At 41.0% G+C, this 16,933-nt stretch overlaps 1 protein-coding gene across 1 annotated transcript; it reads left to right on the plus strand.

Moving 5' to 3' along the window:
* The first annotated feature begins 1,438 nt into the window (after positions 1-1,438).
* Positions 1,439-15,411, plus strand: Tslig3a (tRNA splicing ligase complex subunit 3A). The gene is made up of 8 exons (XM_090337163.1): positions 1,439-1,598; positions 5,175-5,323; positions 7,515-7,649; positions 10,664-10,848; positions 11,788-11,868; positions 12,423-12,539; positions 12,779-12,946; positions 13,036-15,411. The coding sequence occupies exons 1-8, from the start codon at positions 1,546-1,548 to the stop codon at positions 13,699-13,701; spliced, it is 1,554 nt and encodes a 517-aa protein (XP_090193289.1). The 5' UTR covers positions 1,439-1,545; the 3' UTR covers positions 13,702-15,411.
* Positions 15,412-16,933: the final 1,522 nt, after the last annotated feature.

Consider the following 16,933-nt stretch of genomic DNA (forward strand, 5'->3'; position numbering starts at 1 on the left):
AGGAGAGGGAGGGAGTGTGTGTGTGTGTGTGTGTGTGTGTGTGTGTGTGTGTGTGTGTGTGTGTGTGTGTGAGAGAGAGGGGGGGGGAAGGGAGAGAGAGATCACTTGCATTAAAATAGGATAATTATATACAATAAATCCAAGCCCATATAAATTCAACTAGCTGAATTTTTCTCTCTTCACCTTCAACATAAAACTCCTCAATTGAAAGAGCTAAATAAATCAGATACACCTCAGTTCCAAAATTCAGGTCCTACTTGTGGGCCTTGAGAATTCTAACAGATATTTAAGATGCTGAACCTTAGTATATTCATCTGTAAAATGCAAATGATATTCACAAGGACTAATGAGGGTGAGTCAAAAGAAAAAGTGTATGGTTGGCAAATTAACAACTTTTTTTCCACTGTAAAACTAGGAATTTAAACATATACCACTGAAGAAAAGGAATATGTATCCATTAGATATTTAAAAAAAACTGCTAAGTAAAATCTGGTAGCAACACGAAAACTTTTAATTAAGTGCCTTACAATATAATGGCATGCCAATTTATGGTTCAATATAATTTTCTAAGTATGCCATCATTTTGAAAAAAAATTACCCAATAACTTCCAAGCATATAATCCTGATCTATCCTAACCCACTGTGAGATGAATGTTATACCCTGGTCAATTTTGTCTAAAGCAACGATATTGTTGGGGGGGGAGGGGAGAAAGTTTGTTTCCTGTGCAAACTGCATAGACTTAACGCTAACTCCTGTTCCATGGAGTCAAACCCTGATACTGTCAAGTTCATCACCCTCATCTCCCTAAAGCATCTGGGATGAGCTTGAAAAAGTAGACCAGAGAATGCACAGGGAGAAACGACCCGACGTTGTTACTACGTTGGTGCAAAGGAAAGCCGGTTCCTCTGCACCCCTGAAACCCAATTTAAGTCACACACACACACACACACACACACACACACACACACGCGCGCGCGCGCACACACACAATCAAACCGCAGGTTATTTGCTTTTTTGGCACCTAACCCATTGTTGGACCACACAAGTCTGTTTCTTCATAACCCACAGGTGATGCTAATAGGTAATAGGCGCCCGCAAGTGCCCTGGTAGCAGCTCGCTTAGCCTGGGCAGGGACAGACTCGAGCCGGACAGCTACCCTTGTCCTAGACCCACCCCCAACTAGCTCCAGCCCCGCCTGCCTCGCCCACGGGTGTGCGCATGCGCACACTCACCGCCTAGCGCGCTCCCACCGCGAAGTGCCCAAGCCCAGCTGCCACGCAGCCTCCTCCAACCTTTCTAAGGCCGGCTTCACTGTGCAGTAGGACGCATGCGCCCCACGGAGCGTCCCCGTTCATCCCTCGGCCGGCGGGGCGGGGTGGAAGGCGGGGCCAGGATGCTCGCGCAGATCCCGCACATGCGCAGTCCGGAGACGGAGGCGCCAGCTGCCGACTTGGAAGTTCCGGGAGGAGAGCGCCTGCGCGGGTGTACGCGTTGCCGGCGAAGAGGGGAGCTTGGCGACTCGGAAATTTGAATAGCATAGTGGCATGGAGTGTGACCTCATGGAGAATGACATCTTGGAGTCGTTGGAAGATCTAGGGTAAGCCTGCCCGGGGCACGGCACTCGCAAACCCCGCGCTGCGGGCGCCCCGGGAACTCCTCTGCGCCTCGGTCGGAGGCACCTGCCTCTCCACGCCGCGCCCCGCGGCGCCGGCCCCGGGACGCCCGAACCGGCCGCCCCCAGACCCGCCGGGTGCCTTCCCCCACCCCCACGGCCGAGTGTTACCCGCACGGTCTGTCAGCCCCGCGTGTCATTGTCTGGGCTGTGGACCTCTCCACCCCCACCCCCGGCGCTGCTGCCCCAGCCCTGCCCTGCCCCCACGGGGGTGGGGGGGTGCCAAAGTTGACTCCCCGTTTTCCTGTGTGTCCTCCGGATTGCCTACCCTGGCCTCGAGACTCTGCTCCTGCCCCACCCCACTTCTCTCCCTCAAAAAAAAAAGAAAGAAATTCTCCTTTGCTCAGTCATCCCTGCATGCACCCAGGCGTCTTCCCTCGGCCACATGTCTGGGCGCTGCCTCCCTTCCGCCCGCCGGCTCCGGAGTGCTCCTCCTCGCCGGCCCCTCCGACTGCACCGCCCCGGTGGAGAGCCGTCTGCTAGACCACGGGGAACCTGCATGTGCGTTTTCCGCCTCCTTCTCCGAGCAGTCTCCCACCCAGAATTCACCAGTGTCTAGAAGCTTGGACACCGGGCTTCTTATCTCTTGAGGTCACCCGGATCAGTACATTCTATTAAACTTGAGAACTCGGAGCCTCTTGGTCTCCATGTAGTTCTGGAAACCAATTGTATTTGCTTACACGTCACCATGCCAAAAAGAAAAGAAAAGAAAAAAAAAGTACAGATTTGGCTAGCTGTATTATTCCTAACGATTTCCTTGATCAGAACTTCCCTGTGGGCTTCGTCCAGGACTTGGTAACCTCTTGGAGAAGGCCAGGAAAGGATTGGGATTCACAGGTACCTCGAGTTCTTCCAATGACCTAGGAAAAGGGCACCTTTGAGGCTTCTCCAAGTCCACCTGGTTAAATTTTTAGAATTTTTAAATTCTGGGGTGTGTGTATGTAAAGAAAGTAGTAGTACTTACTTTAATTTTGTTAAATTACCATTGTTCTTTGGAACTTGGTTCTGTATGTTGGTGAATGCAAAGTGATTGTCAACACTGTGCAGTGTGGCCTCCCTATTGACTTGTCTCACGGAATGACCCTCTTGTGAAGCTGGTCGTTGAGTGAGTATTTGCGAGGGACACTTGCTTTGTGAGACTGTTAGGCCTGGCTTTTAGGGTACAGTGGTACCCTAAAAAGTTCACATGGTAACAGAGAGTAAGCTGTGAGGAGCACAGAAGAGAGTCTGTGAACTGGGAAGGGAAATGAGAAGTACTTCAGAGAAGTACATCTAAGGTTAGGGTTGAAAGAGTGCGGTATGGATTATCATGGCTCCATATGAATGAAGATATATGATGCACGTGCTGTCTCTTGTCATTTTAGTAATCACTCCATGTCAAACAAAGCAGTAGTCTAAATAGTATACACAAGGAGAAAGTTTTAGAACTGTTTAATTCTATTGTTTAGTAACACGATCGTATTTTTTTTTACTTAGAAGGTAGACTGATATCTTTTTTTGTGTGTAAGTTATTTTTTCATTCTATGTCATACATTAGCAATGCAAGCACATTTTAAAGAGGTCAAGAATTGTTTCTTTAGCATACCTATACCTCTTAACATCATTTTAAGCATATTTAATCTATCTCATATAGTGTTTCTTTAACCAATATTTCACTTTAAAAAGCTTAGAAAGTACAACATCCTGAGTTTGATCCCCAGTACTGAAAAAAGAGATTAAAAAATATAACAATAAGAATCGTGTCTGAACAACAGATAATTTAAGATTACTTTTGTTTTTTAGTTGAGATCTTGCTAATTTGCTCAGGCTGGTGTCAATTTGGGAATCCCCTGCCTTAGCCTCTAAGCTGATATTACAGATATGTCATCATTCCCAAACTCTTAAATTCCAGAATAGTAAGTGATAGGTCATTGCTATTGTTGCAAATGTTTACAACCATTTTATATTTTTTGTAAGTACATTGGAATTACCTAAAGGATTAGGATATAAAGGTGCCAGTTCAATTGACCAATAAATACTGAGTCTTGACATTTTTCTGGTGCTAGTATAACTGCCTTAAAATACATTTTTTGAAAAGGAATGATTATTAAATTATTAATTGGAAAGTTGTTTAATTATCATTTTTTTTCTTTTTCTTTTTTTTTTTTTTTGCTAGCTGTGGGGCTTGAACTCAGGGCCTGAGCACTATCCTTGGGCGTTCTCAAGGCTAGAGCTCTACCACTTGAGCCACAGCACCATTTCTAGCTTTTTCTCTGTAAGTGGTACAGAGGAATTGAACCCGGGTCTTCGTGCATGCTAGGGAAGCACCCTACCACTAGGCCAAACTCCTGGCCCCTAATTATCATTTCTTAGTTTGATTTTTTTTTCCTAGTCCTGGGATTTGAACTCAGAGACTGGGCACTGTCATTGGTACTGTCCATGCCAGTCTGATTTTAATACTTGATTTGATTTACAGCAAGAAGATAAACCTTAGCATAATAAGCCTTCAGTAAAGAAGTTGACATTATTTGGTAGTGTCTGTGATTAAGTATTCAACGTATTCATGCACTTTGAAGGGCTGGAATACAGTTAGCATTCAACTATTTTGTTGTGGTTTGGGATTTTAGAGTTGTGTTTATTTCTGTACTGGGGCTTGAACTTGGGGCCTGGGCGCTGTCTATCCTTGAGCTTTTTGTTCAAGGTTAACACTCTACCTTTTGAGCTACAATTCCGCTTCTGGCTTTTTTGGTGATTAATTGGAAGGTGAGAGCCTCACAGACTTTCCTGCCTGGTCTGAATTCAAGCAATGATCCTCAGATCTCAACCTCCTGAGTAGCTAGTATTACAGGTGTGAGCTACTGGCTCCTGGCTGTTTTTGTTTCTGAGATGAGAGCTTGATGTGCAGCCTAAACTGTTCTGGAACTCTGTATACCCCAGGCTTCTCTAGATCAGGTGATCCTCCTGCCTTTTATACTCAAGAGCTGGGATTTTTTTTTTTATTGAATTTAATTTATTAATTTATTTTTGCCAATCCTGGACTTGAGCTCAGGGCCTGAGCATTGTCCTTGTACTTTCTCAGAGCCCTACCACTTGAGCCTCAGCACCACTTCCTGCTTTTCTTTTTTCTATGTATGTGGTACACTGAGGAATCAAACCCAGGTCTTCATGCATGCTAGGCAAGCACTCTACCACTAGGCCAAACTCCTGGCCCCAGAGCTGGGATTTATGCCCAGTTCGTTTTGTTTCCATTGAGCCATTCTCAGTATGGCTGACTCTGAGCTTACAGTTCATTTGCCTCAGCCTCCCTAGCTGAGGTTAGAGGCACATACCACCACCACCATCAGCCTGGCTCACTTGTCTAATAATTCAGAACACTTCCAAGTAGTGTTGATATTTGCAAGTTTAGAAATTGCCCGTTATACTTAATTAATATATTACTCAGTTGTATATGATGTATAGATGTGCTTTAATACATTAGGTGTGATTTTTATATTCTTCTACATTTTATTTCTTATTTGCCAGTTACAAAGGCCCATTGTTGGATGATGGCGCACTGTCTCAGGCAGTCTCTGCTGGAGCCAGTTCCCCTGAGTTTACCAAACTCTGTGCTTGGCTGGTGTCAGAATTAAGAGTACTCTGTAAACTAGAAGAAAATGTTCAAGCAACTAGCAGTAAGTAAAGACTCACTTTTACTTTTATTCTTTTAAATAATTTGGGACTACAGTTTTTAGTCTTTTGTAATTGTAAAGAGAAATCTTATTAAAATGCCTAAGACAACTTTATCTTTCATTGTTTTTAGAGTTAAGGTGATTTCAAAGTTTAAAGACAAAACTAGACATGTAACGATGAAAAAAATCATGGAGGCCGAAAAGACTGTTATTGAAAACCAGAAAAATGTGAGGGTGCCAGTATAGAACATGTGACCTTTTGTGATTTGCATTTTTGTTGGTTGTTTTTTAAACCAGGACCTCATTCTGTAGCCCCCAAAAGCCTGGAATTCATGATCCTTTGTCCTCAGCTTCCCAACTCTTGATTACAAGTATGCAGCTCCATATTTGACTAAGCATTCTATTCTGGAAAACATAGATCATGAGATCCTAGGTTGGTAGTTGGAACTAGAAATTGGAATGTTTTTCTTTTAGGAATCCTGCAGCACATATGGGGGGGAAAAACAACTAATGTGTTGTAGTTCTGCTCTGCTTGAGAAGAATGACTGCTTTGTGAAGACACTTTGTTTAATCACAGGAATGTATCATTAGATAACATTACAACCCATCCAGCACCCTCTGATTTATGGGAGTAAGAGCTGTTTTATGTTTGCCAATTTTAACACATTAGCACTACTTCATCAACTGCAGAAGACACAAAAGCTTGGAACCTGATGCTCTGCTCTCTTACTTCTCTCCTGCCTTGAGTAACCCTCTAACAGGAGATAAACAGAAATGCCCATCTGTTAACCTACCCTGAGGGAAAACTGTGCACATAACTATACTCTCCAAATAGTCTCATTTTGAGAGCTCACAGTGTTGCTTGTTAGTACATTTAATGTGTACATGTTGTTATATCCAGTTACATTGTAGGTATATGTGTATATACACATGGTGAGTGCTCGACCACTGGGCTCCACTGTAGCTCAAATCTTGTAATCCTAGTTAATGGCTTAAAAAGAAAACCTTGATATAATAATGATAGTAGAGCTTCAACTCATTAAATATCCCCTGTGTTTTAAGAAATTTACAGGTGTTAATTCAGTTAAACTTCTGCAACTCTATGAGGTGGGTTTTACTATTCATACACTAAATGGCACGAAGCTGTGACATTGCCTGAAGTCAAGTTCAGGGGCCTGTGTTTTTTACCACTATGCCGTACTGCCTCCAGGCATACTGTGTCTAAAACTGTAGAAAACTTTGAAAACACCTGTCCAGGGTAACTGCTTTTAACAGGCAATCTTTTTGTTCAGTTGAAACATAGAGAAGCCAACGCATAAAATGGATCAGACAGTAGAAAGCGGTATCTTTACCACATCTCCGTCCTCATCCAGCCGGGAAACTTCAGGCTTCATAGATCACGGGTGACAGAACACAGGCAGTGCTCCACAGTATCACTCCCTGTTGTACTCCTCGTGTCCCCCACTGCCTCTGACCAAGCTCTGTGGAAACGTTTGCAGACCTTGTTCTAGGATCATATTCCTCAGATGAGAGCCAGTGCAGTGGAGATTTAAAAGTGACTCTTAATTTCTATCTTCTCTGACACTGAATAGGAAAAGCCATAACAGTAAGAGAGAAAGCATTTTCCCTTTAGCTCACCTAGTAAACTATATACTCTTTTACATGTTATGGAAATTTAGGGCTAGAAGTCACATGTGCTGCCTTTACATTTAAATGGGATGTTAGGGCCAGTGAAACAGCAGGAGAGAGGTGCAGTAATTAGATGCCTCCTGTGAGGTTCTGAGGGCAAGGAAATGGAGGAGCACCAGAGTAAGAAGGAAAGGTGGGAACAAGACCACTGGGCTTTGATAGGTGAGGTTAGTTGGAGGAGAGAAGTAGGCCTATCAGTTACAGGAGGTAACACAAATGAAGCTCAGAGATGGAGATGAGGCTAGCCTTTGCTGGGACAGTGAGACAGAATTCAAGGGAGTGTGTGTGGAGGTAGCATAGGTCATTATAACTGAGTGTGCTGTGCTGGAAAGGGCAGCCATGAAAGTGCAGCTTCCTAGCAGCATGAAAAAAGGATGCATGTAGAAAGAACTTGTTAGGAACTGGCTAGTAAATTGTTACAGAGACTACCACATTTATTCCAGTAAAACACCAACAGGAAGCGAGCAGACTAATGAAATGAGATGCTTATTTTAATTCTTCACAGGTCCAAGTGAAGCTGAAGAGTTCCAGCTTGAGGTGAGTGGGCTCCTAGGGGAGATGAACTGCCCGTATCTGTCACTGACATCTGGGGATGTGACCAAGCGCCTTCTCGTTCAGAAGAACTGCCTCCTTTTGCTCAGTAAGTTCACGGCTCCTACAGTGCAGCTGTTACTTCCTGTTTATGTTTTTCATGTCAACTAAGCAAGGTCTTTTATTTTGTCCCGTTATGAATTTAACTCAAATATGAGTTATTTGAAAGAAAACTTTCTCAACCAACTGCTTCAGGAGCTGCTGGCAGAGTGTGTGCCCAGTAGCATTGTTGTTTCTGTGGTTGCTGCTCTTGTCCTGCCTCACCTGATGAGATTCGTGGTAGAGGTACATTTCCAGTGTTTTAGTGCTATTTCTTTGGGGTTTGTTAAATTTGGGATTTTACCTTGAAATAGTCTGCAGTAGTACTTGCTTGGACAGTTGCTCTTCTACTGGTCTTTCTAGAAACTTTTATGAAAAACTCTTTGCTTCATGTTTTTTATACACTCTTAAACTATTTCTTCACCCTCAGTAAGTAGACTGACAAATTTTATTGCCTTGTATAAGCTTTGCAATAAATACAACCAGTGGCATTCCAAAACACATTCACATAAAGCTTTGAGTAATTGAAGTTAAATTTTCATTATAACAGACATATTTCAGAAGGCTTTGAACAAATGGTTTGTCTTTATAATGTTCTCTGAGAAATGATAAAATTCTGGTTCTAAGTTATTTAAAAAGAACAAGTGTAATAGCCACTATACCTAGACACTGAATTACTCCCACTTTTTTCCCCTTGGGAGTTTTCCCTGTGGAATGATACTAAAGGAGAGATGTGCATGTGGCTCAGTGTTGCTGTGGAGTGATCCTGCACGACCTTCCTCAGCCGTTCAGCATCCTTCATTCAGCCCATACGACTCAATAACTGGCTCCACTGTGGCATTAGCTGGTTCTTCCTCTACAGCATTGCTTGTCCTTAGCAGTGATGTTTGCCACTTGGAAGGTTTCCAGCACAGGAAGGTAACAGCTGCGATGGGATGCTTGATAATGACCCCAGATTGCTAATTCTTCCAAAGGGCTCAAAGTGCAGCTCTTTTAGCACTAATGTGCATAAAACTCACTTTGAGTATAAATCTCTATCAAATGATTTTCATTCTTTTCCTTTTAAGCAGACTAGACTGAAAATCTTTTGCACCCATGGTTATGATAGACTTAGCTAGCACCTCAGAAACTTTTTGAGGGACACAACCATTTGCTTCTCAACTAAATAGCTAAGTCAACTAAAAGTCAATAACCAGCTAAAGGTCACTCTTGAAAATTGTTCATCCCACTATTTCCTTCTTCTTCATGTGTGCCTCTGCTGATTACCTTCAGCCTATAATCAACCTCTGTTTGATTCTAGCATTTCACTACTCTGTGTTAAGCTTGGCTTTTCTTTACAAGTACCAGTCACATATTGATGCTGTAATTTCATTTCTTTCAGCACTGTTGCTTCACTGATTCAATTCCTTTTTTCCCTTAATGCCTTTATTTACTTTGACATTGTTTTGCATCTTTTGAATCTTTCAGCACATGGTATGTGGTGAAAAGGGAATAAATAAACCTCATTAAAATTGTTGGTAGAACAGAATGTCTTTGAATGGTAGAGTCTCATACATATTAGGTTAAGGGCAGTTCTGTCTGTTATTAGTCTTTCATGATCTTCAGATTATATCTCATAGGTAAGTTAAGGTTTGAGACCCTAAGAGAAAGAGCTAGTTGTTGGTGTTTGTTTGTTTTTGAGAGGACATATCTTTGTCTCTAGAGATAATCTTTTATTAGCAGTATTTCTAGTACCTTTTCAGTGCTTTAAACACAAAGTTTTTCATGAATTACATTGGTGAATTCATTTTGTGACTGCCTAACTATCTTATCCCATATTTCAAGAACCAGTTTATGAAATCATACAGTATATGATTTTCTAGAGCAAGGGTTGGCAAACTTTTTCTTTTAGGGCCAGATAGTAAATGTTTCTGGCTAAGCAGGTCAGTAGGTGTTGGTGACCATACACAGTTCTGCTGTTGTAGCAGGAATACAATCCCGACAGTGTGAAAACCAAGTGTGGCAGGGTGCAGGTAAACTGCAGTAGCAGTTTTCTTAACTGTAGTGCTTTGCTGTTTTAGCACCTGCATACGGTTTGCTCTTTGGAGCATGTTAAGATTTTATTTAGAATTTTTGCAGAGCTGTAGTTGTATTTATTGTTTTAGAAACAGGAGTTGGCAGCTTTTTAGAAATGATTTACCAAAATTGTGGCCCACATGCACCTTGGTCTTGAGAGTAGTATGTAAGTAAAGTCTATCACGCTTATATTTCTCAGTAATTAGTAATTATTAAGAATTGAAATGTCCTTTGAAATGTTTAAAGAATACCTAGACCTTGTGCTGAATTCCTGAAGCACCGTGGACTCCTCTATTGCTGTCTAAACTCCACACCCAGGGTGACGCGTGCAAGGGTGACTCTGTAAAAAAAATAGTTTGGAAGTTGTGTGGTTTATGGAGAAAAGGCTTGCTGAGAAGAAGGAGAGTGGAAAAGGCTGTCTTTAAAAAGCCGGCTGGAGAAGGCCGTAAGGCAACTGGAGACATGGGAAAGGGAAAGGACCTTGTGTGCGTTCCTGTCTTCCCACCTCTCCTTGTCAGTGAAAATGAAGAAACTTGTCATCCCAGTTCTAAACAGGATGCCCAATTCCTGGGTAGCAGGAGGTGCTCATGAGTATGAAACATTCATTAAAATTTTGCCTGTTTATTTTTTTTTTTACCACATGCCAACCCCTGTTCTGGAGGTTCCTTAATAGTAGACGGCAACAATCCAAATCTTTACATAAGTGACCTACCTTGATCTTTTGGTTTCAAAGAATTGCTTGATTTAAAATTAACCTTTAAATAGTATATATTGGTTAAATACCTGAATTACATAACCATTTTATATGTTAAATCATTTGCAGGTAAAAATGGTTTTTCTTTCTTGTTTTTATCCATTCTTGCAGCTTTAAAAGTTACATATCCTTAGGTCTATAGAGTTGTGACTCCAGACTTATGACTATTAACTATAGCTGTATCTCATTTTGAAATCTTATTTTGTTTACTTCAGCATACCTCATCTCAGAACTAGAAGCTGCCAGAATGCTCTGTGTGAATGCTCCTCCAAAAAAAGCTCAAGAAGGAGGCGGTAGTGAGGTCTTTCAAGAGTTGAAAGGCATTTGTATTGCTCTAGGAATGTCCAAACCTCCAGCCAGTATAACTATGTTCCAATTCTTCAGCGGGATTGAAAAAAAAGTAAGACCTTTAGTACCAGATTGTAGTGTATTAAAGGCATAGTCCTACGTTTGTTTGAAATGAAACATTAAGTTTATTTCTCTTAATGGGAATCGGATGTGCATATTAATAATTGTTACTAAATGAGTTCTGGGTTTAAAATTCTAGATGGATACCTTGAAAACAAATTAGTGTCTCAATGTTTTTTAAAAAACATACCATCACTTCTTCTTTTTCAAAAACAACTAAGCACTTTGGTTTAAAAGCTGAAGTAAGGTAAAAAGAATTATGATTTAAATCCTTAATTTATCATTGGACTTTGATAAAATTAATTTTTCCAGTCTTCACCATTGAATTAATGATAACGTCCTGTCTGCTGACAGTAGAAATGGATGATAATTGAGAACAATTGTTCAGTCATTGGGCCTATATGTTCCAATCAGTAACTGGATTTACTCACTGCTAACATAATCTAGTATGTGAAAATAAGTTAGAATTGTGTTTGTGCCACATACTACCAATGGTTAAGATATTTTAATGTAACTGGTTAGGAACAAATGAGTTATTTTCTACATGCTTATCTGCTGGATTCTAAGAATTGGTACAGTTGCAAGGGGGGCAGAACGGCACCAGGATGCACAGATTTGGTGAACGCTACAGGGACGCAGCAGTATATCTGTAGTCCATAATCTTCTGTGTGTTCATTCATCCATTCAGCAAATGCCCATTGAGTGCCCACTGTTGTCGGGCACTGCTCTAGGTCCAGAGGATCCATGCTTCTGTAGGCACGTGAGTGTCTGTATCTCGTGGGTCTTTACATTCACGTTTCAAAACACCCCTCCACCTTTGCCTCTGTCAGGAGTCTTCTTTTGATGGCAAGATATGATGGGAATTGGGAAGAGGAGGAAGAGGTGTTTACTTTTAGATTGTTTTATTCATTTACGTATGTTTTTGTGTCAGTTAAAGGAAACATTAGCAAAAGTTCCACCTAATCATGTGGGAAAGCCTTTACTGAAGAAGTCGATGGGACCAGCCCACTGGGTGAGTAGTCTTCAGAAAACTTGGTGAGGTACCATCTGGTGATTTTGTGGGTTTTTTTAATGTCAACACTAATAATTTGTGATTTTTAAATTGTATTTTCTAACACTATTTTCTTCACAGGCAGTTTTGTAAATCTCAAGGCTTAGTACAAGTGATTTTATTTGTATACAGTTACAAGCACTTAACTTTATAATTGTGATTATTTCACAAGCAGTTTAAAATAAATTGAAGTCTGGTTTGTTGCATACTCCCAATAGTCAAATGGACACAAACCACAAACCTCATTAGACTACGAACTAACTTTACTGAGTGAATTATAGGAAAGCTAAGCAAGAATTTGTTTCTTTACAAATTGTTCATTATATTTTAACTTTTTTGTCTGTTATTCCACTAGCCATTTATATATTAAGAAATATAAATGTGTGTCTTTCTCCTTGGAAAGGGCTATGTCTTAAATCCGAGGGGTTCCATTCTGAAAGACATGCTTCTTCCATTTAAGAGCATGGAAGCAAATCGGTTTAAATTCTAACTATAGTCTTTTAATTTTGCTTTAGGAAAAGATAGAAGCAATCAACCAAGCCATAGCCAATGAATATGAAGTCCGGAGAAAGCTGCTAATAAAACGCTTGGATGTCACTGTACAGTCTTTTGGCTGGTCTGACAGAGCTAAGGTACACATTAATGAATTGCTTAGATATGATTCCTAAATGTCGAAATGATTCCTAAATGTACAGTCTCCCCTGTACTCCTTGCATTGGCAGCTGTACTTGTACGAGACATTTGTTGAGTAGGTAGGAGCATTGTTGAATATGTCACTTTTCCTACCATGTAGCACCTACCTTACTTAATATGGGTGTTTCTTAAGTCATTTTGAAAACTGACCTGTCTTTGAAAACTTCTCTTTCAACAGAGTCAGACAGAAAAGTTAGCAAAGGTTTACCAGCCAAAGCGCTCAGCATTGTCTCCTAAAAGCACCGTTTCTGTTGCCCATCTTCTGGCTGCAAGACAAGACTTGTCAAAGATTTTAAGGACAAGTAGTGGGTCTATAAGAGAAAAGACTGCCTGCGCCATCAATAAGGTGACTAGGACACTTTCATTTTCTTTCCTTCACATTCATCTGTGTTTTTAAAGTGAGATGGTTTTAAAGGGTCCCTCCTTGTTCCATAGGTGTTGATGGGCAGGGTTCCTGACAGAGGTGGTAGACCCAATGAAATTGAACCTCCACCCCCAGAGATGCCACCATGGCAGAAAAGGCAAGATGGTCCCCAGCATCAAGCCGGAGGCCGAGGAGGAGGGAGAGGTGGTTATGAACATTCCTCCTACGGAGGCCGAGGAGGTCATGAACAAGGAGGAGGGAGAGGTGGACGTGGTGGCTTTGACCACGGTGGCCGAGGGGGAGGAAGAGGAAGTAAACACCAAGGAGGCTGGACAGATGGAGGGAGTGGAGGCAGTGGCTACCAAGATGGCGGTTATCGAGATTCAGGTTTCCAAGCTGGTGGTTACCATGGTGGCCACAGCAGTGGCTACCAAGGTGGAGGCGGTGGTTACGGGGGCTTCCAGACATCCTCATATGCAGGAAGCGGATACCAGGGTGGCGGATACCAGCAGGACAATAGATACCAGGATGGTGGGCACCACGGCGACCGAGGTGGCGGGCGTGGTGGGAGAGGTGGTCGCGGAGGCCGGGGTGGGCGTGGAGGCCAGGGCGGAGGGTGGGGAGGCAGAGGGAGCCAGGCCTACCACCAAGGGGGACAGTTTGAGCAGCATTTCCAGCATGGAGGCTACCAGTACAGTCATTCTGGTTTTGGGCAGGGAAGACACTACACTAGTTGAGGCTACAGCACCTTACCCTTTGCTAGAGCTCAAGTAATAGAAACTTTGTTTCAGAGTCCTGGATCCAGCAGCCCATTTGAGTTCACATGAGGCCACAGGAGGCAGGCAGACTCCTCCTTGCCATACGCACCTGTGGGTCTTCATTCAATTCTGTTGTTTGCTTTTTTTTTTTTTTATTACTTAATCCTGTTTATTTGAAAAACTCCTCTCTCCTTTCTATGGGAAAAAAATTTTTTAAGATTATAAAAATTGCCTTTATTGACCAGTAGACTAATTCCACAGTCAGAACATGCTGCATCCTCTTTTGACTAAAGTAATCTCCATGCAGTTCTGCAATATGCAGTTTTGCAAATGAGGAGTCACCTAGACGTTTTTAGGTTTACTACTAGGAGCCGTCCTCATACTTAAGTCCACTTCAGTGCGTTCTGCGTCAAGTGTTTTGATGTCTGTTTTGCAAGCACAGTTCTGCCCCAGGTTGGTGTTTTACTATTCCCAGAGGTTGTGCCACATTTGTTCCCTGGTAGACCTGGTCTGTTCCTATTAAATGAGCTCCTCTGCAGATAGCACATTGAGTAGCCTTATTCTGTTGATGGAATAATATACCATATGCTCAACTCTAAAAACCTTGAGCATGGCCAAAACCCATAAAGACAATAAAAGCAAACCAAGTTGTGAACCTATAGGACATATAGGCATTTAGTTAAGTGTAGCAACTCAAACTGAACTGCATCCATACAAGTTCCTCCTTCCACCTTATTTTTACTTGAAATCTGCCAGAAGAAATGGCAAACCAAAATTTGTTTTATGCACGAGTTAATAGCACTGGCTCAGCAAATACAAGTTAGTTTGCTTTAGGCAGGACACTTTTCTTTTTTCCTTTTGTAATGGAAGAAATGCACTACAAACAAAGTAAGCTAGAGTTTTGCTTAGTGCAGGAGGCCCTTTATTATTGCTGCAGAAAACAAAAGCCTGGCTGAGTCCATGTTTCCCATTCTCCTTTACTGACATCTACCTGACAGGATGCTTCTTGCTGGGTTTTTGTATACTTAAACATTGTCAAGCTGTGAAAGAAAAATGGCGGGAGATGTGCTTTGTGTGAAAGGTGAGCAATAAAGTATCTGTATGTTCTTTCTGGTTTGAGTTTTATTTTAGCTTTCAAGAATAAATTGTTGTGGTTAGTAGTGTCAAGCTAAGGCTTTTATTCCCAAAGATTCCTGAGTGTTTCCTTAAAACCTAATTTATAGTAACAGGTAACCTTCTTCCTAGTGAGTTGAAGAATGGCTATTTCCAAATTGATCTTTTGTAAGTACCATGTGGTTAGAAAACCTCACTGCTTCACTCTGGCCACTGGGTGTAGCTGTTGCTTCATGTTAGGTAAAGATACCTAATGTCTTACCTTGTAGAGGGGTTTCTTTCTTTTCTCCATTATTACCACAAATGGAGGACATTTTTGTTCAAAAGAAGTGAATTAAAAGTATATATGTTTATTAAGGGGGAAAGTGTATCTTCCTTCTAAAGGAATTTAAAAAAAAATCATGTGTTACCATTAAAAATCTTCTTACTATTGAGATAAAAACATGCTGATAGCCCAGACCATCTTGGGAAGATCACATTCATCCTTTTTCAATTTTACCTGTTTGTTTTTCAACTAATATTTGCATTCTAAAATGTTCAAAATGTTTCATCATTAAAGTTTTAAATTGTCTTAAACATTGTAAGAGCTGATCTCTTTATAGTAAATAAGTTTATTCAGTGTGTATAGGAGTTTGTACTTAATAAAATGGGCATGGCTTCATATCTTAGGACAAGATATCTTGAGACCTTAGAATTGATTTACGTTTAGTTTACATTTGCTTCTATTAGGTTAAATGTGACACATTTAACCTGTGACACAACACATATTGAACTCATTTCATGCTTTTAATAAATAGAATTGATTTTTTTTAAATTACTAGATTGCTTTTTCAGATACCAGCAAGCTTGAAAGCAGATAGATTTCTCCATGATGGCTCTAAAATCTACATGCTCACTTTCGGCTTCAACCTACACATTTTTTTTTTTAACATGAAACCCTAAAGGAATTCCTTGCCAACATAAATTCTGTAGAAATAGGATATTTCAGACTACCCAACTGATGGTTTTATTAAGGCTCCTGGATTCTCACGTAGGAATTTTTTTCCTTTTTAATCTTAGACATACTCTTTTTTTTTTCATTTAATTTTTTGTTGTTGGGGTAATGTGTAGAGGGGTTACAGTTACATTCCATCCAGGTAGTAGGTACATTACGTCTCCCACATTAATACTCCTTATGTTTTTGTCCTCATTTCCTTCCTTTTACCCCCTCCCAATCATCTTGTTTTCCCACCCTTCCTTTCCTATTTTAAATAAACATATGTACAATGTAGCAGGTAACAAAGTCAGATGCAGTAACAATATGTGATTAACCAAAGGGTAAAAAAAGAGAAGTAACAGTACATTAAGAACAGAAATCACAAGATAAAGCTCTTGTTTCCATATCCTCGAGATCCTTTCATTTAATTTCATCCTATATGACCTTATGTACCTAGGTTTGAGGTATTGTAAATTTCTGCTAGGAGAGTTGTAGATGTGTCCTAGTTATGGCAAATGAGGGAAACCATTGAGCCTATGTTCCTTTGGGTCTGTCTGTCTTCATTAATATGATTCTTTTCCACATCTTTCCATTTCCTTACAAATGGGGCAATGTCATTCTTTTGGATGTCAGCATAGAATTCCATTGTGTATAAGTACTACATCTTCTTGATCCCATCATCTACTGAGGGGCCATGGGGGTTGGTTCCATATCTTTGCTATGAGATGGGGTCTAGATATCTTGCCCAGTCTTTTGCAAACCTTCAGCTCTGGTGATCCTCCTGCCCCAGCCTCCTGTTGACTAGTGGGGCTTGTAGCAACAGTCCAGGGATTTACTGGGGTAGGGCACGTGAAGATTTCTTGAAGAAAGACATACTTTTGAGGAAGGAACTTTATTTAATGAAATTTTAAGATACTATATAAAGACAGCACATTGTTAATGTATTGTTTCTGCTCACTACAGGAACTAAACAATACCCATATTCTCTTGAGAATTTTTAAATCACACAACATTTTTGTTTCTTGCTGTAGAACTTAACCAGTTATTCAACCATCAAGACTTAAAATTGTAGCTGAGGGCAAATACTCTATTCTTAAACTGATTTCACACTTCTCAGATCAA

This window comes from Megascapheus bottae, chromosome 7 (assembly GCF_031878675.1).
Source record: "Megascapheus bottae isolate mThoBot1 chromosome 7, mThoBot2.hap1, whole genome shotgun sequence".
Classification (NCBI taxonomy): Eukaryota; Metazoa; Chordata; class Mammalia; order Rodentia; family Geomyidae; genus Megascapheus; species Megascapheus bottae.

Bases quoted from the DNA above. Each gene is read 5' to 3' on its own strand.
- Tslig3a (XM_090337163.1), top strand. From the start codon at position 1,546: ATGGAGTGTGACCTCATGGAGAATGACATCTTGGAGTCGTTGGAAGAT. The intron at 11,869-12,422 runs GTGAGTAGTCTT...ATTTTGCTTTAG, and splicing joins CGATGGGACCAGCCCACTGG to GAAAAGATAGAAGCAATCAA. The intron at 12,947-13,035 runs GTGACTAGGACA...CTTGTTCCATAG, and splicing joins CTGCCTGCGCCATCAATAAG to GTGTTGATGGGCAGGGTTCC.